At 41.5% G+C, this 27877-nt stretch overlaps 1 protein-coding gene across 1 annotated transcript in view; it reads left to right on the forward strand.

The window, feature by feature from the left end:
* n4bp3 (NEDD4 binding protein 3) overlaps positions 1-27877 on the forward strand; it is a 174061-nt gene that overhangs the window by 69295 nt on the left and 76889 nt on the right. Inside the window, exons 2-3 of the mRNA XM_065018423.1 lie at positions 22139-22431; positions 26148-26325. Of these exons, the coding sequence (XP_064874495.1) occupies positions 22172-22431; positions 26148-26325 (438 nt within the window). The 5' untranslated portion in view covers positions 22139-22171. The remainder of the gene's footprint in view (positions 1-22138; positions 22432-26147; positions 26326-27877) is intronic.

Below are 27877 nucleotides of genomic sequence, written 5' to 3' on the forward strand. Positions count from 1 at the left end.
ACTCAACTAGTCTAAGAAGGACAGTTTTATTGCTTCTTTAATCAGAACAACAGTTTTCAGCTGTGCTAACAAAATTGCAAAAGAGTTTTCTAATGATCAATTAGCCTTTTAAAATTATAAACTTGGACTAGCTAACACAACGTGCCATTGGAACACAGGAGTGATGGTTTCTGATAATGGTCCTCTTCACGCCTATGTTGATAGTCCATAAAAAATCTGCAGTTTCCAGCTACAATAGTAATTTATAACATTAACAATTCATATACTGTATTTCTGATCAATTTGATGTTATTTTACTGGACCAAAAATGTGCTTTTCTTTCAAAAACAAGGAAAAGTCTAATTGACCCCAAACTTTTGAACGGTAGTGTATATCACCTGTAGTACATTTACCATGAATTCCTATTTCTCAACGACAATGTTTGTTCCTTTGGTTACGGTAATTTCTGTTACTGCATTCAATATTATTATTCCAGTCTTCCTGTTATCACTGTAGGAGTGGACACATTGTTTGCAGAGTGCACAGCCTATGTTACACTTGTGAGAAACAAGTTTTGCTTGATTTGATTCCATTTACTAGTTTTGGCAATTTAGTCATTGTCTTTTGTTTGGAAAGCTTATGTCAATGTTGAGTAAGGACACACACACATAGAAATGGGCTTATAGGCTACCTGGCCTGCGAGAAATGTAGTCATAGAAACAGGCTTATAGGCTACCTGGCCTGCGAGAAATGTAGTCATAGAAACAGGCTTATAGGCTACCTGACTTGCGAGAAATGTAGTCATAGAAACAGGCTTATAGGCTACCTGGCCTGCGAGAAATGTAGTCATTGAAACAGGCTTATAGGCTACCTGACCTGCGAGAAATGTAGTCATAGAAACAGTCTTATAGGCTACCTGGCCTGCGAGAAATGTGGTCATAGAAACAGTCTTATAGGCTACCTGACCTGCGAGAAATGTGGTCATAGAAACAGTCTTATAGGCTACCTGACCTGCGAGAAATGTGGTCATAGAAACAGTCTTATAGGCTACCTGACCTGCGAGAAATGTGGTCATAGAAACAGTCTTATAGGCTACCTGACCTGCGAGAAATGTAGTCATAGAAATGTGTCATTTGGGGATCTGATTGGTTATAATGCATCATCACTAATGACCTGTGGAGCTTCTCAAAGTAATGATTTCTTCACCTCAAACAGCAAGCCAACTAAATATGTTTTCACATCCATTGAGAATGACAATAGTTCCTCACTGTATTTTGAACATCTTCTCAGCTCTCTGCCTTTCAATATCAAATCTGCCTGGAAGGGAAAGATGTCATGCTCTGACCCAGTGGAAACATCATAAAATAGGCCTACCTGATTACTTCTTATCTGTGCTTGACTTGGACTAAAATAGATTCCGGTACTCATTGTGGGTGCTGTTACTGTTTCTCAGGGACGCAACTTTCACTGGTGAAGGGGGGACATGTCCCCCCCACATTCTGAAGTTGCATTTCTGCTACTATCAGCTTCAGGCCAGGCCAGTTTTAATCAAATCAAATTTAATTTGTTACATACAAATGGTTAGCAGATGTTAATGCGAGTGTAGCGAAATGCTTGTGCTTCTTGTTCCGACCATGCAGTAACAAGTAACCTAACAATTTCACAGCAACACACAAATGTAAAGGAATGAATAAGAATATGTACATAAAAACCCATGAATAAGCAATCGCCGAACGGCATAGACAAGATGCAGTAGATGGTATAGAGTGCAGTATATACATATGAGATGAGTAATGTATGGTATGTAAACATTACATAAAGTGGCATTGTTTAAAGGGCTAGTGATACATTTATTACATACATTTTTCATTATTAAAGTGCCTAGAGATGAGTCAATATGTTGGCAGCAGCCACTCAATGTTAGTGATGGTTGTTTAACAGTCTGATGGCCTTGAGATAGAGGCTGTTTTTCAGTCTCTCGGTCCCAGCTTTGATGCACCTGTACTGACCTCGCCTTCTGGATGATAGTGGGGTGAACAGGCAGTGGCTCGGGTGGTTGTTGTCCTTGACAATCTTTTTGGCCTTCCTGTGACATCGGGTGGTGTAGGTGTCCTGGAGGGCAGGTAGTTTGCCCCCGGTGATGCGTTGTGCAGACCTCAGCCTTACGGTTGTGGGTGGAGCAGGTGCCGTACCAGGCGGTGATACAGCCCGACAGGATGCTCTCGATTGTGCATCTGTAAAAGTTTGAGTGTTTTTGGTGACAAGACTAATTTCTTCAGCCTCCTGAGGTTGAAGAGGCGCTGCTGCACCTTCTTCGCCACTCTGTCTGTGTGGGTGGACCATTTCAGTTTGTCCGTGATGTGTATAATACATTAATTGAAGCTGTTTCACGAAAATGTACATATAACAACCATAAATGGCACACAGATCTGGATAAATGGTAAGATAAACTGGCATTCCACTTGAGAAAGGTTGCCAACTCCTCATGTAGCCTATTACCAGCAACTTCAGCAGAGTAATGGCAAGTAATGGCAGAATCTGTGAAAGCCAGCAGGAGCGAGAGGAGAATAGTTGGGTCAGGTTAAGTTTTTTTTCTTCTGGTTATCTAGATCTCTGGCGCCCTCTTGAGGCATTTGTCTTATTTCATCAAACTATAAGCTTAAAGCATCAGACAAGCTCACATATATAGGGTGTGTCTATAAAAGGAAAAATACACGTTAAAAAAACTTGGTTGAAAGAACAGGCATTTCAAATCAAATTTTATTTGTCACATACACATGGTTAGCAGATGTTAATGCGAGTGTAGCGAAATGCTTGTGCTTCTAGTTCTGACAATGCAGTAATAACCAACAAGTAATCTAGCTAACAATTCCAAAACTACTACCTTATAGACACAAGTGTAAGGGGATAAAGAATATGTACATAAAGATATATGAATGAGTGATGGTACAGAGCGGCATAGGCAAGATACAGCAGATGGTATTGAGTGCAGTATATACATATGAGATGAGTATGTAAACAAAGTGGCATAGTTGAAGTGGCTAGTGATACATGTATTATATAAAGATGCAGTAGATGATATAGAGTACAGTATATACGTATACATATGAGATGGATAATGTAGGGTATGTAAACATTATATTAGGTAGCATTGTTTAAAGTGGCTAGTGATATATTTTACATCATTTCCCATCAATTCCCATTATTAAAGTGGCTGGAGTTGAGTCAGTGTGTTGGCAGCAGCCACTCAATGTTAGTGGTGGCTGTTTAACAGTCTGATGGCCTTGAGATAGAAGCTGTTTTTCAGTCTCTCGGTCCCAGCTTTGATGCACCTGTACTGACCACACCTTCTGGATGATAGCGGGGTGAACAGGCAGTGGCTCGGGTGGTTGTTGTCCTTGATGATCTTTATGGCCTTCCTGTGACATCGGGTGGTGTAGGTGTCCAGGTCAACCAAGATTATTTTTTACAGCCCAAGTTCCCACAGTTGGCAGTGCGTGTCAGAGCAAAAACCAAGCCATGAGGTCGAAGGAATTGTCCGTAAAGCTCCGATTGTGTCGAGGCACAGATCTGGGGAAGGGTACCAAAACATTTCTGCAGTATTGAAGGTCCCCAAGAACACAGTGGCCTCCATCATTCTTAATTGGAAGAAGTTTGGAACCACCAAGACACTTCCTAGTGCTGGCCCCCCGGCCAAACTGAGTAATCGGGGCAGAAGGGCCTTGGTCAGGGAAGTGACCAAGAACCCGACGGAAGATACTCCTCAGTAAAAGGCACATGACAGCCCGCTTTCAGACCATGAGAAACAAGATTCTCTTGTCTGATGAAACCAAGATTGAACTCTTTGGCCTGAATGCCAAGCATCAAGTCTGAGGGAAACCAGGCACCGCACATCACCTGGCCAATACCATCCCTATGGTGAAGCATAGTGGTAGCAGCAGCATACTGTGGGGATGTTTTTCAGCAGCAGGGACTAGGAGACTAGTCAGGATGGAAGGAAAGATGAACAAAGCAAAGTACAGAGAGATCCTTGATGGAAACCTGCACCAGAGAGCTCAGAACCTCAGACTGGGGCAAAGGTTCACTTTCCAACAGGACAACGACCCTCAGCACACAGCCAAGACAAGGCAGGAGAGTGGCTTCGGGACAGGTCTCGATCCTTGAGTGGCCCAGCCAGAGCCCGGATTTGAACCCGATCGAACATCTCTGGAGAGACCTGAAAATAGCTGTGCGGTGATGCTCCCCATCCATCCTGACAGAGCTTGAGAGGATCTGCAGAGAAGAATGGGAGAAACTCCCCAAATACAGGTGTGCCAAGCTTGTAGAGTCATACCCCAGAAGACTTGAGGCTATAATCACTGCCAAAGGTGCTTCAAGTACTGAATAAAGGGTCTGAATATTTATGTAAATGTGATATTTCAGTTTTGTATTTTTAATGTATAAAAACCTGTTTTTGCTTTGTCATTATGGGGTATTGTGTGTAGATTGATGAGGGAAAAGTCAAGGGGTCTGAATACCTCCCGAATGCACTGCATATCCGTATTTGAAATGAGTATGACTCGGCCTACTTTATAAAACTAGGATGCTACTGGTCACCAGATGACTCTGGTAGAACGGACAATGTGTCAGTATCGTCAGAACGAATGAGCAAATGCAGGTGCTACTTGTTCATCAGTTTAGGGTTAAGGTTGGGGGTCAGAGTCAGGGTTAGTGGTTGAATCTGTATGATAGCGGATGAAGGTTGTAGTAGTCAGAGTGGAATGTTTTAGGGAAGGGAAATAGTTAGGCTAGCTAGATCATTAATATAAACATGAGCTCTCCGAGTATCTCTTTCTTTGATCTCCCTCTGGCTGAGAGCCTTCAGCTATACAGCTATAGTGGCTTTCTCTTCTCTCTCTCTCTCTCTCTCTCTCTCTCTCTCTGTCTCACTCTCCCTCCCTTTCTTTCTCTGTTTCTCTCTCTCTCTCTCTCTCTCTCTCTCTCTTTCTCTCTCTTGCTCTCTCTCCCGCTTTCTCTCTCTCGCTTTCTTTTTCTCTTTCTTTCTCTCTCTTTCTTTGTTTTTCATTCTTTCTCGCTGTCACGCTCTGTCTCTGTCTCTGTCTCTCACTATTTACATAATTATTGAGGCCACCAATTGAGGCCACCAGTACATCACTTGATAAATGTTGATTACACTGGGGGGAAACATGGGAAATGTTGAAGCAGCTGCTCCCTACCTAGCCAGACACAGAGTACTGTGTGTGTGCATGTGCACATACACACTAGAGCTGGACGTCCATATTGTGATAAATTGCTTGAATTGATAATAAATAGAACGAAACGTCTATAACATTAATGTGCACCACAGTTTATAACAGTAATGTGCTCCACAGTTTATAACAGTAATGTGCACCACAGTTTATAACAGTAATGTGCACCACAGTTTATAACAGTAATGTGCTCCACAGTTTATAACAGTAATGTGCTCCACAGTTTATAACATTAATGTGCTCCACAGTTTATAACATTAATGTGCACCACAGTTTATAACAGTAATGTGCACCACAGTTTATAACAGTAATGTGCACCACAGTTTATAACAGTAATGTGCACCACCGTTTATAACAGTAATGTGCACCACCGTTTATAACAGTAATGTGCTTCACAGTTTATAACAGTAACGTGCTCCACAGTTTATAACATTAATGTGCACCACAGTTTATAACAGTAATGTGCACCACCGTTTATAACAGTAATATGCACCACAGTTTATAACATTAATGTGCACCACAGTTTATAACAGTAATGTGCACCACAGTTTATAACATTAATGTGCACCACAGCTTATAACAGTAACGTGCTCCACAGTTTATAACAGTAATGTACACCACAGTTTATAACAGTAACGTGCTCCACAGTTTATAACAGTAATGTACACCACAGTTTATAACAGTAATGTGCACCACAGTTTATAACAGTAACGTGCACCACAGTTTATAACAGTAACGTGTACTACAGTTTATAACAGTAATGTGCTCCACAGTTTATAACAGTAACGTGTACTACAGTTTATAACAGTAATGTGCTCCACAGTTTATAACAGTAATGTGCTCCACAGTTTATAACAGTAATGTGCTCCACAGTTTATAACAGTAATGTGCTCCACAGTTTATAACAGTAATGTGCACCACAGTTTATAACAGTAATGTGCACCACAGTTTATAACAGTAATGTGCTCCACAGTTTATAACAGTAATGTGCTCCACAGTTTATAACAGTAATGTGCTCCACAGTTTATAACAGTAATGTGCTCCACAGTTTATAACAGTAATGTGCACCACAGTTTATAACAGTAATGTGCTCCACAGTTTATAACAGTAATGTGCTCCACAGTTTATAACAGTAATGTGCTCCACAGTTTTTCCTTTAAACTGCTACTACTAGTTTGATGGTTGTAGCCATCAATTGTTCCAGTAACTATCACCCATATTAGCAAACTCCTTTAATTTCCAACTTCTCAGTTCTCTAGTATAGGCTACTTATCGTAATGATATCAGATAAATGCCTAAGCAATAAGTGGTCGGTGTCGATCATTTTCTGTTTATCGTCCCAGCTTTAATATACACTTTGTGGTGTGTGTGCGCACGTTCATACATAAATGATGGTGTGTGTGTGTGTGTGTGTGTGTATGTGTGTGTGTGTGTGTGTGTGTGTGTGTTGTGTGTGTGTGTGTGTGTGTGTTGCTGGCTCTATTTTGGGACAGACTGAGGAGTGACCTGGCCTGGTTTTGTGATTACAGCAGTGTTTCTGCATCATTACTGCATCTCTACCACAACTTGTCTACCAGTAATGGAGGATCAGACTAGATATAGTTACTGCTGGATGTTGAAACCAGCCAGTGATAACATGAGGGCTGTGGGGGGGTTATATTAAAGAGATGGTCATTATTACCGGCTCAGAACAATGTGTGTCTGTTTATACTCCCCTGATGTTTATGGTCTGAAGACTGATTTAAGGTGTGTGTGTGTGTGTGTGTGTGTGTGTGTGTGTGGTTTAAGGCCATAGTGTGTGTTTATCCTCGTGGAAAGAGAAAGGGGTCAACAGGGTGGAATCAATAGAGATCCTTAATGAGCGGAGAGAGAGATGAGAGGGAGGAATGGAGAGAGAGAGGAGAGGGAGGAATGGAGAGAGAGGAGGGGGAGGGAGGAATGGAGGGGAAGGGGAGGGAGTAATGGAGAGAGAGAGAGAGAGGAGGGGAGGAATGGAGAGAGAGAGAGAGGGGGAGGAATGGAGAGAGAGAGGAGAGGGAGGAATGGAGGGGAAGGGGAGGGAGGAATGGAGGGGAAGGGGAGGGAGTAATGGAGAGAGAGAGAGAGAGGAGGGGGAGGAATGGAGAGAGAGAGAGGGAGGGGGAGGAATGGAGAGAGAAAGGAGAGGGAGGAATGGAGGGGAAGGGGAGGGGAGGAGGAATGGAGGGAGGGGAGGGAGTAATGGAGAGAGAGAGAGAGAGGAGGGGAGGAATGGAGAGAGAGAGAGGAGGGGGAGGAATGGAGAGAGAGAGGAGAGGGAGGAATGGAGAGAGAGAGAGAGAGAGGAGGAATGGAGAGAGAGAGAGAGGGAGGAATGGAGAGAGAGAGGAGGAGGGAGGAATGGAGAGAGAGAGAGAGAGAGGGAGGAATGGAGAGAGAGAGAGGAGGAGGGGGAGGAATGAAGAGAGAGAGGAGGGGGAGGGGAGGGAGTAATGGAGGAGGGAGGGAGGAATGGAGAGGGATGGAGGGAGGAATGGAGAGGGAGGGAGGAATGGAGGAGGGAGGGAGGAATAGAGGGGGAGAGAGGGAGGGGGAATGGAGGAGGGAGGGAGTAATGGAAGGGGAGGGAGTAATGGAGGGGGAGAGTGGGAGGGGGGAATAAAGAGAGAGGATGTAGGAATGGAGGGGGAGGGAGGGAGGGAGGGAGGGGGAATAAAGAGAGAGGATGGAGGGGGAGGGAGGGAGGGGGGAATAAAGAGAGAGGATGGACGAATGGAGGAAGTTTCCTCCCTCTGACTCTGTAATTATTTTAATTAGTTCAGAACATCCCAGAAAAACCATTAGACTATGTATGGCCAATCATTCCTCACATACTGCCCATTAAAGATGAAAAACAAGGTCAACTTTGCATTAGTATTGTTGAACAGATGCCGGAAGCCGTACAGTCATTAATATGACCACTGAATAACCAGTGTGCTATAGTAGGTTACACTGTACCGTATAGTCATTAATATGACCACTGAGCTGTAGTAGGTTACACTGTACCGTATAGTCATTAATATGACCACTGAGCTGTAGTAGGTTACACTGTACCGTATAGTCATTAATATGACCACTGAGCTGTAGTAGGTTACACTGTACCGTATAGTCATTAATATGACGTATAGTCATTAATATGACCACTGAGCTGTAGTAGGTTACACTACCGTATAGTCATTAATATGACCACTGAGCTGTAGTAGGTTACACTACCGTATAGTCATTAATATGACCACTGAGCTGTAGTAGGTTACACTACCGTATAGTCATTAATATGACCACTGAGCTGTAGTAGGTTACACTACCGTATAGTCATTAATATGACCACTGAGCTGTAGTAGGTTACACTGTACCGTATAGTCATTAATATGACCACTGAGCTGTAGTAGGTTACACTACCGTATAGTCATTAATATGACCACTGAGCTGTAGTAGGTTACACTGTACCGTATAGTCATTAATATGACCACTGAGCTGTAGTAGGTTACACTGTACCGTATAGTCATTAATATGACCACTGAGCTGTAGTAGGTTACACTACCGTATAGTCATTAATATGACCACTGAGCTGTAGTAGGTTACACTGTACCGTATAGTCATTAATATGACCACTGAGCTGTAGTAGGTTACACTACCGTATAGTCATTAATATGACCACTGAGCTGTAGTAGGTTACACTGTACCGTATAGTCATTAATATGACCACTGAGCTGTAGTAGGTTACACTACCGTATAGTCATTAATATGACCACTGAGCTGTAGTAGGTTACACTGTACCGTATAGTCATTAATATGACCACTGAGCTGTAGTAGGTTACACTGTACCGTATAGTCATTAATATGACCACTGAGCTGTAGTAGGTTACACTGTACCGTATAGTCATTAATATGACCACTGAGCTGTAGTAGGTTACACTGTACCGTATAGTCATTAATATGACCACTGAGCTGTAGTAGGTTACACTGTACCGTATAGTCATTAATATGACCACTGAGCTGTAGTAGGTTACACTACCGTATAGTCATTAATATGACCACTGAGCTGTAGTAGGTTACACTACCGTATAGTCATTAATATGACCACTGAGCTGTAGTAGGTTACACTACCGTATAGTCATTAATATGACCACTGAGCTGTAGTAGGTTACACTACCGTATAGTCATTAATATGACCACTGAGCTGTAGTAGGTTACACTGTACCGTATAGTCATTAATATGACCACTGAGCTGTAGTAGGTTACACTGTACCCACTGAGCTGTATAGTCATTAATATGACCACTGAGCTGTAGTAGGTTACACTGTACCGTATAGTCATTAATATGACCACTGAGCTGTAGTAGGTTACACTACCGTATAGTCATTAATATGACCACTGAGCTGTAGTAGGTTACACTACCGTATAGTCATTAATATGACCACTGAGCTGTAGTAGGTTACACTGTACCGTATAGTCATTAATATGACCACTGAGCTGTAGTAGGTTACACTGTACCGTATAGTCATTAATATGACCACTGAGCTGTAGTAGGTTACACTACCGTATAGTCATTAATATGACCACTGAGCTGTAGTAGGTTACACTACCGTATAGTCATTAATATGACCACTGAGCTGTAGTAGGTTACACTGTACCGTATAGTCATTAATATGACCACTGAATAACCAGTGTGCTATAGTAGGTTACACTACCGTATAGTCATTAATATGACCACTGAGCTGTAGTAGGTTACACTGTACCGTATAGTCATTAATATGACCACTGAGCTGTAGTAGGTTACACTACCGTATAGTCATTAATATGACCACTGAGCTGTAGTAGGTTACACTACCGTATAGTCATTAATATGACCACTGAGCTGTAGTAGGTTACACTGTACCGTATAGTCATTAATATGACCACTGAGCTGTAGTAGGTTACACTGTACCGTATAGTCATTAATATGACCACTGAGCTGTAGTAGGTTACACTACCGTATAGTCATTAATATGACCACTGAGCTGTAGTAGGTTACACTACCGTATAGTCATTAATATGACCACTGAGCTGTAGTAGGTTACACTGAGCTGTACCGTATAGTCATTAATATGACCACTGAGCTGTAGTAGGTTACACTGTACCGTATAGTCATTAATATGACCACTGAGCTGTAGTAGGTTACACTACCGTATAGTCATTAATATGACCACTGAGCTGTAGTAGGTTACACTACCGTATAGTCATTAATATGACCACTGAGCTGTAGTAGGTTACACTACCGTATAGTCATTAATATGACCACTGAGCTGTAGTAGGTTACACTACCGTATAGTCATTAATATGACCACTGAGCTGTAGTAGGTTACACTACCGTATAGTCATTAATATGACCACTGAGCTGTAGTAGGTTACACTGTACCGTATAGTCATTAATATGACCACTGAGCTGTAGTAGGTTACACTACCGTATAGTCATTAATATGACCACTGAGCTGTAGTAGGTTACACTGTACCGTATAGTCATTAATATGACCACTGAGCTGTAGTAGGTTACACTACCGTATAGTCATTAATATGACCACTGAGCTGTAGTAGGTTACACTGTACCGTATAGTCATTAATATGACCACTGAGCTGTAGTAGGTTACACTGAGCTGTACCTATAGTCATTAATATGACCACTGAGCTGTAGTAGGTTACACTACCGTATAGTCATTAATATGACCACTGAGCTGTAGTAGGTTACACTGTACCGTATAGTCATTAATATGACCACTGAGCTGTAGTAGGTTACACTACCGTATAGTCATTAATATGACCACTGAGCTGTAGTAGGTTACACTACCGTATAGTCATTAATATGACCACTGAGCTGTAGTAGGTTACACTGTACCGTATAGTCATTAATATGACCACTGAGCTGTAGTAGGTTACACTGTACCGTATAGTCATTAATATGACCACTGAGCTGTAGTAGGTTACACTACCGTATAGTCATTAATATGACCACTGAGCTGTAGTAGGTTACACTACCGTATAGTCATTAATATGACCACTGAGCTGTAGTAGGTTACACTGTACCGTATAGTCATTAATATGACCACTGAGCTGTAGTAGGTTACACTGTACCGTATAGTCATTAATATGACCACTGAGCTGTAGTAGGTTACACTACCGTATAGTCATTAATATGACCACTGAGCTGTAGTAGGTTACACTACCGTATAGTCATTAATATGACCACTGAGCTGTAGTAGGTTACACTTAATACCACTGTAGTATACACTGTCATTAATATGACCACTGAGCTGTAGTAGGTTACACTACCGTATAGTCATTAATATGACCACTGAGCTGTAGTAGGTTACACTACCGTATAGTCATTAATATGACCACTGAGCTGTAGTAGGTTACACTACCGTATAGTCATTAATATGACCACTGAGCTGTAGTAGGTTACACTGTACCGTATAGTCATTAATATGACCACTGAGCTGTAGTAGGTTACACTACCGTATAGTCATTAATATGACCACTGAGCTGTAGTAGGTTACACTACCGTATAGTCATTAATATGACCACTGAGCTGTAGTAGGTTACACTGTACCGTATAGTCATTAATATGACCACTGAGCTGTAGTAGGTTACACTACCGTATAGTCATTAATATGACCACTGAGCTGTAGTAGGTTACACTGTACCGTATAGTCATTAATATGACCACTGAGCTGTAGTAGGTTACACTGTACCGTATAGTCATTAATATGACCACTGAGCTGTAGTAGGTTACACTACCGTATAGTCATTAATATGACCACTGAGCTGTAGTAGGTTACACTACCGTATAGTCATTAATATGACCACTGAGCTGTAGTAGGTTACACTACCGTATAGTCATTAATATGACCACTGAGCTGTAGTAGGTTACACTGTACCGTATAGTCATTAATATGACCACTGAGCTGTAGTAGGTTACACTGAGCTGTATAGTCATTAATATGACCACTGAGCTGTAGTAGGTTACACTGAGCTGTACCGTATAGTCATTAATATGACCACTGAGCTGTAGTAGGTTACACTGTACCGTATAGTCATTAATATGACCACTGAGCTGTAGTAGGTTACACTACCGTATAGTCATTAATATGACCACTGAGCTGTAGTAGGTTACACTACCGTATAGTCATTAATATGACCACTGAGCTGTAGTAGGTTACACTGTACCGTATAGTCATTAATATGACCACTGAGCTGTAGTAGGTTACACTGTACCGTATAGTCATTAATATGACCACTGAGCTGTAGTAGGTTACACTACCGTATAGTCATTAATATGACCACTGAGCTGTAGTAGGTTACACTGTACCGTATAGTCATTAATATGACCACTGAGCTGTAGTAGGTTACACTGTACCGTATAGTCATTAATATGACCACTGAGCTGTAGTAGGTTACACTGCCGTATAGTCATTAATATGACCACTGAGCTGTAGTAGGTTACACTGTACCGTATAGTCATTAATATGACCACTGAGCTGTAGTAGGTTACACTGTACCGTATAGTCATTAATATGACCACTGAGCTGTAGTAGGTTACACTGTACCGTATAGTCATTAATATGACCACTGAGCTGTAGTAGGTTACACTACCGTATAGTCATTAATATGACCACTGAGCTGTAGTAGGTTACACTACCGTATAGTCATTAATATGACCACTGAATAACCAGTGTGCTATAGTAGGTTACACTGTACCGTATAGTCATTAATATGACCACTGAGCTGTAGTAGGTTACACTACCGTATAGTCATTAATATGACCACTGAGCTGTAGTAGGTTACACTACCGTATAGTCATTAATATGACCACTGAGCTGTAGTAGGTTACACTACCGTATAGTCATTAATATGACCACTGAGCTGTAGTAGGTTACACTACCGTATAGTCATTAATATGACCACTGAGCTGTAGTAGGTTACACTGTACCGTATAGTCATTAATATGACCACTGAGCTGTAGTAGGTTACACTACCGTATAGTCATTAATATGACCACTGAGCTGTAGTAGGTTACACTGTACCGTATAGTCATTAATATGACCACTGAGCTGTAGTAGGTTACACTACATTAATATGACCACTGTATAGTCATTAATATGACCACTGAGCTGTAGTAGGTTACACTACCGTATAGTCATTAATATGACCACTGAGCTGTAGTAGGTTACACTGTACCGTATAGTCATATAGTCATTAATATGACCACTGAGCTGTAGTAGGTTACACTGTACCGTATAGTCATTAATATGACCACTGAGCTGTAGTAGGTTACACTACCGTATAGTCATTAATATGACCACTGAGCTGTAGTAGGTTACACTACCGTATAGTCATTAATATGACCACTGAGCTGTAGTAGGTTACACTACCGTATAGTCATTAATATGACCACTGAGCTGTAGTAGGTTACACTGATAGTCATTAATATGACCACTGAGCTGTAGTAGGTTACACTACCGTATAGTCATTAATATGACCACTGAGCTGTAGTAGGTTACACTACCGTATAGTCATTAATATGACCACTGAGCTGTAGTAGGTTACACTACCGTATAGTCATTAATATGACCACTGAGCTGTAGTAGGTTACACTGTACCGTATAGTCATTAATATGACCACTGAGCTGTAGTAGGTTACACTGTACCGTATAGTCCCACTGAGCTGTATAGTCATTAATATGACCACTGAGCTGTAGTAGGTTACACTGTACCGTATAGTCATTAATATGACCACTGAGCTGCTATAGTAGGTTACACTACCGTATAGTCATTAATATGACCACTGAGCTGTAGTAGGTTACACCACTGAGCTGTAGTAGGTTACACGTACCGTATAGTCATTAATATGACCACTGAGCTGTAGTAGGTTACACTGTATAGTCATTAATATGACCACTGAGCTGTATAGTTACACTTAATATGACCACTGAGCTGTAGTAGGTTACACTACCGTATAGTCATTAATATGACCACTGAGCTTAATATGACCACTGAGCTGTAGGGTTACACTACCGTATAGTCATTAATATGACCACTGAGCTGTAGTAGGTTACACTGTACCGTATAGTCATTAATATGACCACTGAGCTGTAGTAGGTTACACTGTACCGTATAGTCATTAATATGACCACTGAGCTGTAGTAGGTTACACTGTACCGTATAGTCATTAATATGACCACTGAGCTGTAGTAGGTTACACTGTACCGTATAGTCATTAATATGACCACTGAATAACCAGTGTGCTATAGTAGGTTACACTACCGTATAGTCATTAATATGACCACTGAGCTGTAGTAGGTTACACTGTACCGTATAGTCATTAATATGACCACTGAGCTGTAGTAGGTTACACTACCGTATAGTCATTAATATGACCACTGAGCTGTAGTAGGTTACACTACCGTATAGTCATTAATATGACCACTGAGCTGTAGTAGGTTACACTGTACCGTATAGTCATTAATATGACCACTGAGCTGTAGTAGGTTACACTGTACCGTATAGTCATTAATATGACCACTGAGCTGTAGTAGGTTACACTGTACCGTATAGTCATTAATATGACCACTGAGCTGTAGTAGGTTACACTGTACCGTATAGTCATTAATATGACCACTGAGCTGTAGTAGGTTACACTGTACCGTATAGTCATTAATATGACCACTGAGCTGTAGTAGGTTACACTACCGTATAGTCATTAATATGACCACTGAGAGTAGGTTACACTACCGTATAGTCATTAATATGACCACTGAGCTGTAGTAGGTTACACTGTACCGTATAGTCATTAATATGACCACTGAGCTGTAGTAGGTTACACTACCGTATAGTCATTAATATGACCACTGAGCTGTAGTAGGTTACACTGTACCGTATAGTCATTAATATGACCACTGAGCTGTAGTAGGTTACACTACCGTATAGTCATTAATATGACCACTGAGCTGTAGTAGGTTACACTGTACCGTATAGTCATTAATATGACCACTGAGCTGTAGTAGGTTACACTACCGTATAGTCATTAATATGACCACTGAGCTGTAGTAGGTTACACTGTACCGTATAGTCATTAATATGACCACTGAGCTGTAGTAGGTTACACTGTACCGGTTTAATATGACCACTGAGCTGTAGTAGGTTACACTACCGTATAGTCATTAATATGACCACTGAGCTGTAGTAGGTTACACTGTACCGTATAGTCATTAATATGACCACTGAGCTGTAGTAGGTTACACTGTACCGTATAGTCATTAATATGACCACTGAGCTGTAGTAGGTTACACTACCGTATAGTCATTAATATGACCACTGAGCTGTAGTAGGTTACACTACCGTATAGTCATTAATATGACCACTGAGCTGTAGTAGGTTACACTACCGTATAGTCATTAATATGACCACTGAATAACCAGTGTGCTATAGTAGGTTACACTGTACCGTATAGTCATTAATATGACCACTGAGCTGTAGTAGGTTACACTGTACCGTATAGTCATTAATATGACCACTGAGCTGTAGTAGGTTACACTGTACCGTATAGTCATTAATATGACCACTGAGCTGTAGTAGGTTACACTACCGTATAGTCATTAATATGACCACTGAGCTGTAGTAGGTTACACTACATTAATATGACCACTGAGCTAGTCATTAATATGACCACTGAGCTGTTACACTGTACCGTAGGTTACACTGTACCGTATAGTCATTAATATGACCACTGAGCTGTAGTAGGTTACACTGTACCGTATAGTCATTAATATGACCACTGAGCTGTAGTGTTACACTGTAATATGACCGTATAGTCATTAATATGACCACTGAGCTGTAGTAGGTTACACTGTACCGTATAGTCATTAATATGACCACTGAGTATGTCTTAATATGACCACTAGGTTACACTACACTACCGTATAGTCATTAATATGACCACTGAGCTGTAGTAGGTTACACTACCGTATAGTCATTAATATGACCACTGAGCTGTAGTAGGTTACACTGTACCGTATAGTCATTAATATGACCACTGAGCTGTAGTAGGTTACACTACCGTATAGTCATTAATATGACCACTGAGCTGTAGTAGGTTACACTACCGTATAGTCATTAATATGACCACTGAGATGTAGTAGGTTACACTACCGTATAGTCATTAATATGACCACTGAATAACCACAGTGTGCTGTAGTAGGTTACACTGTACTGTATAGTCATTCATATGACCACTGAATAACCACTGTGCTGTAGTAGGTTACACTGTACCGTATAGTCATTAATATGACCACTGAATAACCAGTGTGCTGTAGTAGGTTACACTGTACCGTATAGTCATTAATATGACTGTAGTAGGTTACACTGAATAATTAATATGACCACTGAGCTGGATGGTTACACTGGTTAGTCATTAATATGACCACTGAGCTGTACTAGGTTACACTAGTCATTAATATGACCACTGAATAACCACAGTGTGTTGTAGTAGGTTACACTGTACCGTATAGTCATTAATATGACCACTGAGCTGTAGTAGGTTACACTACCGTATAGTCATTAATATGACCACTGAGCTGTAGTAGGTTACACTACCGTATAGTCATTAATATGACCACTGAGCTGTAGTAGGTTACACTGTACCGTATAGTCATTAATATGACCACTGAGCTGTAGTAGGTTACACTGTACCGTATAGTCATTAATATGACCACTGAGCTGTAGTAGGTTACACTGTACCGTATAGTCATTAATATGACCACTGAGCTGTAGACCACTAGGTTACACTACCGTATAGTCATTAATATGACCACTGAGCTGTAGTAGGTTACACTACCGTATAGTCATTAATATGACCACTGAGCTGTAGTAGGTTACACTGTACCGTATAGTCATTAATATGACCACTGAGCTGTAGTAGGTTACACTACCGTATAGTCATTAATATGACCACTGAGCTGTAGTAGGTTACACTGTACCGTATAGTCATTAATATGACCACTGAATAACCAGTATGCATAATATGTAGGTTACACTACCGTATAGTCATTAATATGACCACTGAGCTGTAGTAGGTTACACTACCGTATAGTCATTAATATGACCACTGAGCTGTAGTAGGTTACACTGTACCGTATAGTCATTAATATGACCACTGAGCTGTAGTAGGTTACACTGTACCGTATAGTCATTAATATGACCACTGAGCTGTAGTAGGTTACACTGAGCTGTACCGTATATAGTCATTAATATGACCACTGAGCTGTAGTAGGTTACACTACCGTATAGTCATTAATATGACCACTGAGCTGTAGTAGGTTACACTGTACCGTATAGTCATTAATATGACCACTGAGCTGTAGTATTAACTAGTGTGCTGAGCTGTAGTAGGTTACACTGTACTGAGCTGTATAGTCATTAATATGACCAAATGACACTCTGAAATATGACCACTGAGCTGGATGGTTACACTGTACCGTATAGTCATTAATATGACCACTGAGCTGTATAGGTTACCAGTGTCATTAATATGACCACTGAGCTGTAGTAGGTTACACTGTACCGTATAGTCATTAATATGACCACTGAATAACCACAGTGTGTTGTAGTAGGTTACACTGTACTGTATAGTCATTAATATGACCACTGAATAACCCACTGAGCTGTAGTAGGTTACACTGATAGTTAATATGACCACTGAGCCGTATAGTCATTCAAATGACCACTGAATAACCACAGTGGATGGTTACACTGGTTACACTGTACCGTATAGTCATTCAAATGACCACTGAATAACCACAGTGTGTTGTAGTAGGTTACACTGTACTGTACAGTCATTAATATGACCACTGAATAACCACAGTGGATGGTTACACTGTACCGTATAGTCATTCATATGACCACTGAATAACCACTACCGTGTCATTAATATGACCACTGAGCTGTAGTAGGTTACACTGTACCGTATAGTCATTAATATGACCACTGACTGAATAACCACAGTGGCTGTATAGGTTACACTGTACCGTATAGTCATTAATATGACCACTGAGCTGTATAACACTGTACCGTGTCATTAATATGACCACTGAATAACCAGTGTGCTGTAGTAGGTTACACTGTACCGTATAGTCATTAATATGACCACTGAATAACCACAGTGGATGGTTACACTGTACCGTATAGTCATTCATATGACCACTGAATAACCACAGTGGGTTGTAGTAGGTTACACTGTACCGTATAGTCATTAATATGACCACTGAATAACCACAGTGGTTACACTGGTCATTAATATGACCACTGAGCTGTAGTAGGTTACACTGTACCGTATAGTCATTCAAGCTGTATGACACACTGTCATTATAACCACAGTGGATGGTTACACTGTACCGTATAGTCATTCATATGACCACTGAATAACCACAGTGGATGGTTACACTGTACCGTATAGTCATTCATATGACCACTGAATAACCACAGTGGATGGTTACACTGTACTGTATAGTCATTAATATGACCACTGAATAACCACAGTGGATGGTTACACTGGTTCATTAATATGACACTGAGCTGTAGTAGGTTACACTGTACATTAATATGACCACTGAGCTGTAGTAGGTTACACTACCGTATAGTCATTAATATGACCACTGAATAACCACAGGTTACACTGTTCTGGCTATAGATTAGAAGCCGTGGTCAATAGGATGCGCTGACTGAATTGATCGTGTTATTTGAAAGAAATCGGAAGGGAAATAATAAATCAATTGGATACAGTAAGGGAAAGGAACGCCTTCAATGTGTCTTCTGCATTTAAACCAACCACTCTGAATCAGAGAGGTGCAGAGGGCTGCCTTAATGGACACCCACGTCTTCGGCCCCCGGGGAACAGCGGGTTAACTGCCTTAATGGACATCCACGTCTTCGGCCCCCGGGGAACAGCGGGTTAACTGCCTTAATGGACACCCACGTCTTCAGCCCCCAGGGAACAGCGGGTTAACTGCCTTAATGGACATCCACGTCTTCGGCCCCCGGGGAACAGCGGGTTAACTGCCTTAATGGACATCCACGTCTTCGGCCCCCGGGGAACAGCGGGTTAACGGCCTTAATGGACATCCACGTCTTCGGCCCCCGGGGAACAGCGGGTTAACTGCCTTAATGGACACCCACGTCTTCAGCCCCCAGGGAACAGCGGGTTAACTGCCTTAATGGACACCCACGTCTTCGGCCCCCGGGGAACAGCGGGTTAACTGCCTTAATGGACATCCACGTCTTCGGCCCCCGGGGAACAGCGGGTTAACTGCCTTAATGGACATCCACGTCTTCGGCCCCCGGGGAACAGCGGGTTAACGGCCTTAATGGACATCCACGTCTTCGGCCCCCGGGGAAAAGCGGGTTAACTGCCTTGCTCAGGTGCAGAACAACATATTTTTGTTTTGTCAGCTCTGGGATTTGATCCAGCAAACTTTCGGTTACTGTCCAAACGCTCTAACCACTAGACTACCTGGCACTGTAGTAAGTACAGCAGGGCTGCTCTGGTTATAAAGGCACATCCTTGCTCATCTCTGCTGCCTGAATCAAAGCACCCTGCCTCTTTATCAGACAAATAGGATTTACTGTAGTCTGTAGCATCACAGAGGGCGAACACACACACACACACAGTTACATAACAAGCTTCTGATGGTGCATATGTTCTCTGCTCCTCTTCCCCAAGAGGCTCACTCACTCGCACACACACACACACACTCTACATCTGTAATCTTCTCTTTTAGCTTACATCTCGTTTTTACCATTTCAAAAAGCATGAGGTGTCTCTGACAGGAAGAACATGCGTTATGTGGGATGTGAAGGCTTAACAACTGTAGGAAAGTGTTGTGGTTATGTTTAGTGTTGTTCTATGATGAGCTAGTAGCAGAGCGTGGTTGAACCGTATGGTTGTTGTGCACTATGCCATGGTTTAACCTACATTTATTACTACCAGATCACAGTTTAGCTGGCTTAGTAAAGATGTGTTGATTTTTACATTTAGCTGGCTTAGTAAAGATGTGTTGATTTTTACATTTAGCTGGCTTAGTAAAGATGTGTTGATTTTTACATTTAGCTGGCTTAGTAAAGATGTGTTGATTTTTACATTTAGCTGGCTTAGTAAAGATGTGTTGATTTTTACATTTAGCTGTTTTAGTAAAAACGTGTTGATTTTTTCATTTAGCTGTTTTAGTAAAAACGTGTTGATTTTTCCATTTAGCTGTTTTAGTAAAGACGTGTTGATTTTTCCATTTAGCTGCTTTAGTAAAGATGTGTTGATTTTTCCATTTAGCTGGCTTAGTAAAAATGTGTTGATTTTTCCATTTAGCTGGCTTAGTAAAGACGTGTTGATTTTTACATTTAGCTGGCTTAGTAAAAATGTGTTGATTTTTACATTTAGCTGGCTTAGTAAAGACGTGTTGATTTTTCCATTTAGCTGGCTTAGTAAAGACGTGTTGATTTTTCCATTTAGCTGGCTTAGTAAAAACGTGTTGATTTTTACATTTAGCTGGCTTAGTAAAAATGTGTTGATTTTTACATTTAGCTGGCCTAGTGTTGATTTTTACACTTGATGTGTCGTGAAAAATGTGAAAGGTTGACTGCAAAAAACTGCCTCGGGACACACACACACACACACACACACACACACACACACACACAGCTGATGACAGAGAAGTGGCACATGTCAAGTCATGCCCTGAGAGAGGAGATATAAAGCCAGACAGGGAAAACGACAGGAGTTTGACTAGAATTCACATCAACAACAGACTAGTAACTAGGGTAAAGGCTATGGGGAAATACTGAGGAAGACAGAGGGAATGGGACCACCTAATAAAGAATCATGATACTAGTTATTATGCTTTATTAACCACTAGATTGCAGGAGTTAAGTGATCAGAGGAACAGAGGAAGACAGACAGAGAGCTGAAAACTGTAAACAATCCAAAGTGTGGACTTGGTCTTGGATATGATGGTTCGTGTTGCCATAGAGATAAGATATTACAGTTAAAAGGTGAATAGGAGGTTATCATGGTGATGATGGTTCGTGTTGCCATAGAGATAAGATATTACAGTTAAAAGGTGAATAGGAGGTTATCATGGTAATGATGGTTTGTGTTGCCATAGAGATAAGATATTACAGTTAGAAGGTGAATAGGAGGTTATCATGGTGATGATGGTTCATGATGCCATAGAGATAAGATATTACAGTTAAAAGGTGAATAGGAGGTTGTCATGGTAATGATGGTTTGTGTTGCCATAGAGATAAGATATTACAGTTAGAAGGTGAATAGAAGGTTATCATGGTGATGATGGTTCGGGTTGCCATAGAGATAAGATATTACAGTTAGAAGGTGATTAGGAGGTTATCATGGTGATGATGGTTCGTGTTGCCATAGAGATAAGATATTACAGTTAGAAGGTGAATAGGAGGTTATCATGGTGATGATGGTTCGTGTTGCCATAGAGATAAGATATTACAGTTAGAATGTGAATAGGAGGTTATCATGGTGATGATGGTTTGTGTTGCCATAGCGATAAGATATTACAGTTAGAAGGTGAATAGGAGGTTATCATGGTGATGATGGTTTATGATGCCATAGAGATAAGATATTACAGTTATAAGGTGAATAGGAGGTTATCATGGTGATGATGGTTCGTGTTGCCATAGAGATAAGATATTACAGTTAGAAGGTGAATAGGAGGTTATCATGGTGATGATGGTTCATGATGCCAAAGATATTTTACAGGGTTCTGAATCAGTTTGTTTATGTCCATTCTCTGATTCTCAACCTATTTCTTCCTCTCTTCTTTGCTCTCTTCCTCTACCTCAAGAGTTCTCCACGTGGCCACCCTGTCCTGTAACCAATGGCAACATCGGTCCAGACCCTTCCTCTGAGCCGTGACCCCAGCAAGACATTCCGCGACCCCTACTCGACCCCTACCCGGCCCACAGCCCTACTGGCCCGGTGCAGTATGGGTAGTGTAGGCAGCCTAGTGGAGCGCCCGGACGCGTCCCCAGCTAAAGGCAGCCGGGCCGTGCCCCAGGTGGGACCCAGACAGACCAACAGGTTATTAAAGAAAGGCTTCAACCAGAGAGAGCTGCTCAACTACCTCAACATCACCAGGTTAGTGAGCTCTCTGATAGGCACAAAATGGCTGCCATGTTTCATCAACATCACCAGGTTAGTGAGCTCTCTGAAAGGCACAAAATGGCTGCCATGTTTCATCACCCAGATGGGTGCTACATTAGAGAGTATGTATTCTCTATGTATTCCATAAAGTACAGACAAAGTGGTAAAGAGTTGTCTGTTTCAAATAGAAGGCATTGATGATGCTCTTGGGTAATAACATCACCTGTTATTCCATAGCAGTGTTGTTAGTGCTGCTGCCAGGTGGGTGCCACACATAGTGAGCTGGTAGGAGGTGTGACTCCTACCATTCAGAAAGTATTCAGACCCCTTGACTTTTTCCACATTTTGTTACATTACAACCCTATTCTAAAATGTATTAAATAGTTTTTTCCCCTTCATCAATCTACACACAATACCCCAAAATATCAAAGCAAAAACTGTTTTGTAGAAATGTACAGCAAAAGTACAGTACCAATCAACATTTTGGACACTCCTACTATTTAAAGTTCTACATAGAATAATAGTGAAGACATCAACACTATGAAATAACACATATGGAATCATGTAGTAACCAAAAAAGTATTAAACAAATCAAAATATATGTTATATTTTTAATTCTTCAAAGTAGCCACCCTTTGCCTTGATGACAGCTTTGCACACTATTGGCATTCTCTCAACCAGCTTCACCTGGAATGCTTTTCTAAGAGTCTTGAAGGACTTCCCACACATGCTGAGCACTTGCTGGCTGCTTTTCCTGGTCCAACTTATTGCAAAGTATCTCGATTGGGTTGAGGTCGGGTGATTGTGGAGGCCAGGTCATCTGATGCAGCACTCCATCCCTCTCCTTCCTGGTCAAATAACAACCTGGAGGTGTGTTTTCGGTCATTGTCCTGTTGAAAAACAAATGATAGTCCCACTAAGCTCTAACCAGATGGGATGGCGTATCGCTGCAGAATGCTGTGGTAGCCATGCTGGTTAAGTGTGCCTTGAATTCTAAATAAATCACTGACAGTGTCACCAGCAAAGCACCCCCACACCATCACACCTCCTCCTCCATGCTTCACGGTGGGAACAACACATACAGAGATCATCCGTTCACCTGCGTCTCACAAAGACACGGCTGTTAGAACCAAAAATCTCCAATTTGGACTCATCAGACCAAAGGACAGATTTCCACTGGTCTAATGTCCATTGCTCGTGTTTCTTGGGGCAAGCAAGTCTCTTATTATTGGTGTCCTTTAGTAGTATTTTTTTGCTGCAATTTGACCATGAAGGTCTGATTCACACAGTCTCCTCTGACCAGTTTATTTTGAGATGTGTCTGTTACTTGAACTCTGTGAAGCGTTTATTTGGGCTGCAATTTCTGAGGCTGGTAACTCTAATGAACTTATCCTCTGCAGCAGATGTCCCTCTGGGTCTTCCTTTCCTGTGGCATTCCTCATGAGAGCCAGTTTCATTGTAGCGCATAATGGTTTTTGCTGCTGCACTTGAAGAAATTTTCAAAGTTCTTGAAATCTTTCGGACTGACTGACCTTCATGTCTTAAAGTAATGATGGACTGTCGTTTGTCTTTGCTTATTTAAGATGTTCTTGCCACAATATGGACTTGGTCTTTTAACAAATAGGGCTAGCTTCTGTAAACCTTGTCACAATAAAACTGATTGGCTCAAACGCATTAAGAAGGAAATAAATTCCACAAATTAACTTTTAACAAGTCACACCTGTTAATTGAAATGCATTCCAGGTGACTACATCATGATGCTGGTTGAAAGAATTGAAAGAATGTGCAAAGCTGTCATCAAGGCAAAGGGTGGCTACCTTGAAGAATCGCAAATGTAAAATATATTTGTTTAACATTTTTTTGGTTACTTCATGATTCCATATGTGTTATTTCATAGTTTTGATGTCTTCACCATTATTCTACAATGTAGAAAATAGTTTTAAAAAAATATATATAAGAAAAACCCTTGAATGAGTACAGTTGGTGTATCCAAATATTTGTATTAGTACTGTATAAAAAATTTTATAAAATATGACATTTACATAAGTATTCAGGCCCTTTACTCAGTACTTTGTTGAAGCACCTTTGGCAGCGATTCCAGCATCAAGTCTTCTTAGGTATGACACTAAAAGATTGGTGCACCTGCATTTTCTCCCATTCTTCTCTGCAGATCCTCCCAAGCTCTGTCAAGTTGGATGGGGATCGTTGCTCCATAGCTATTTTTAGTTCTCTCCAGAGAAGTTCAATCTGGTTCAAGTCCGGCCACTGGCTTGGCCATTCAAAGACATTTAGAGATTTGTCCCAAAGCCACTCCTGCGTTGTCCTGGTAGAGTGCTTAGGGTCGTTGTCCTGTTGGAAGGTGAACCTTCACCCCAGTCTGAGGTCCTGAGAGCTCTGGAGCGGGTTTTCATCAAGGATCTCTCTGTACTTTGCTCCGTTCATCTATCCCTCGAACCTGACTAGTCTCCAAGTCCCTGCCGCAGAAAAACATCCCCACAGCATGATGCTTCCACCACCATGCTTCACCATAGGGATGGTGACATGTTTGCTCAGGACGTGACGCTTGGCAATTAGGCCAAATAGTTCAATCTTGGTTTCATCAGACCAGAGAATATTGTTTCTTATGGTCTGAAAGTCTTTAGGTGCCTTTTGGAAAATTCCAACGGGCTGTCATGTGCCTTTTACTGAGGAGTGGCTTCAGTCTGGACACTCTACCATAAAGGCCTGATTGGTAAAGTGCTGCAGAGATGGTTGTCCTTCTGGAAGATTCTCCCATTTCCACAGAGGAAGTCTGTAGCTCTGTCAGAGTGACCATCATATTTTTGGTCACTTCCCTGACCAAGGCCCTTTTCCCCCGATTGCTGGATTTGACCGGGCGACCAACTCTAGGCATAGTCTTGGTGGTTCCAAACTACCATTTAAGAATGATGGAGGCCACTGTGTTCTTGGGGACCTTCAATGCTGCAGAAATGTTTTTGTACCCTTCCCCAGATCTGTGCCTTGACACAATCCTGTCTCGGAGCTTTACGGACAATTCCTTCGATCACAAGGCTTGGTTTTTGCTCTGACATACACTGTCAACTGTGGGAACTTATATAGATAGACAAGTGTGTGCCTTTCCAAAACATGTCCGATCGATTGAATTTACCACAGCTGGACTCCAGTCAAGTTGTAGAAACATCTCAAGGATGATCAATGGAAACAGGATGCACCTGAGCTCAATCTTGAGTCTCATAGCAAAGGGTCTGAATAGTTAAGTAAATAACCTGTTTTCGCTTTGTCATTATGGTGTATTGTGATGTCATTATGGGGTATTGTGATGTCATTATGGTGTATTGTGATGTCATTATGGTGTATTGTGATGTCATTATGGGGTATTGTGTGTAGATTGATGAGGAACATTCTTTAGTTAATCAATTTTAGAAGAAGGCTGTAATGTAAATAAATGTGAAAAAAGTCAAATGGTCTGAATACTTTCCGAATGCAGTGTATTTGTGAAGTAAGCTGTTACAATGTAAAGTTGTAAATCTAGATGAAATATAAATTAATTTAAAGTTTTTATGTCACATGCGCATGTACAGTGAAATGTCTTTCTTGCAAACTCAAATATAAATATAAATAATTTTCATAACAAGCTGTTATCGTTCAGGGGAACAGATTATCAATTGACTTGAAGCCTGAAGGAAAACCTTTATAATGATCCCCACCAGGAAAGAGGCCAAAGCGGGTAGCGGCCCAGGCTGCAGTAGGAAGGACATCTTCTTCAGCATGCAGTCCATGAAGAGAGAGCATGGGCATGAGGAGGAACACATCAAGCTCTACTACAAAGACGGAACTGAGGTGGGCGTGTCAAAGAACTCCCTGCCAATTGGAGGGAAATATGAGAAGGTAAGAAGAACACCTGGTTATGGGACAACATATAGGGGTGATATCCCTATAACAACATATAGGGGTGATATCCCTGGGACAACATATAGGGGTGATATCCCTGGGACAACATATAGGGGTGATATCCCTGGGACAACATATAGGGGTGATATCCCTGGGACAACATATAGGGGTGATATCCCTATAACAACATATAGGGGTGATATCACTGGGACAACATATAGGGGTGATATCCCTGGGACAACATATAGGGGTGATATCCCTGGGACAACATATAGGGGTGATATCCCTGGGACAACATATAGGGGTGATATCCCTGGGGCAACATATAGGGGTGATATCCCTGGGACAACATATAGGGGTGATATCCCTGGGGCAACATATAGGGGTGATATCCCTGGGACAACATATAGGGGTGATATCCCTATAACAACATATAGGGGTGATATCACTGGGACAACATATAGGGGTGATATCCCTGGGACAACATATAGGGGTGATATCACTGGGACAACATATAGGGGTGATATCCCTGGGGCAACATATAGGGGTGATATCCCTGGGACAACATATAGGGGTGATATCCCTGGGGCAACATATAGGGGTGATATCCCTGGGACAACAAATAGGGGTGATATCCCTGGGACAACATTTAGGGGTGATATCCCTGGGACAACATATAGGGGTGATATCCCTGGGACAACATATAGGGGTGATATCCCTGGGGCAACATATAGGGGTGATATCCCTGGGACAACATATAGGGGTGATATCCCTGGGACAACATATAGGGGTGATATCCCTGGGACAACATATAGGGGTGATATCACTGGGACAACATATAGGGGTGATATCCCTGGGACAACATATAGGGGTGGGTGATATCCCTGGGACAACATATAGGGGTGATATCACTGGGACAACATATAGGGGTGATATCACTGGGACAACATATAGGGGTGATATCCCTGGGACAACATATAGGGGTGATATCCTTGGGACAACATATAGGGGTGATATCCCTGGGACAACATATAGGGGTGATATCCCTGGGACAACATATAGGGGTGATATCCCTGGGACAACATATAGGGGTGATATCCCTGGGGCAACATATAGGGGTGATATAACATGTAAAACTGCAGTTATTATCTATTCTATCAAAACAGATTATTATTTTAGCAACTATAACACACTTTGACGTTGGACTCTTCTTAAAATAACTCCTTCAAAGGAGGTCCAGACCAAGAACGACTTTTAATACTCTAAAGCCAACATGTCTCTCTGACAGAGAACGTCTTTTAATACTCTAAAGTCAACATGTCTCTCTGACAGAGAACGTCCTTTAATAGTCTAAAGTCAACATGTCTCTGACAGAGAACGTCCTTTAATAGTCTAAAGTCAACATGTCTCTCTGACAGAGAACGTCCTTTAATAGTCTAAAGTCAACATGTCTCTCTGACAGAGAACGTCCTTTAATAGTCTAAAGTCAACATGTCTCTGACACAGAGAACGTCCTTTAATAGTCTAAATCCAACATGTCTCTGACACA

This window comes from Oncorhynchus nerka, linkage group LG5, assembly GCF_034236695.1.
Source record: "Oncorhynchus nerka isolate Pitt River linkage group LG5, Oner_Uvic_2.0, whole genome shotgun sequence".
Lineage (NCBI taxonomy): Eukaryota > Metazoa > Chordata > Actinopteri > Salmoniformes > Salmonidae > Oncorhynchus > Oncorhynchus nerka.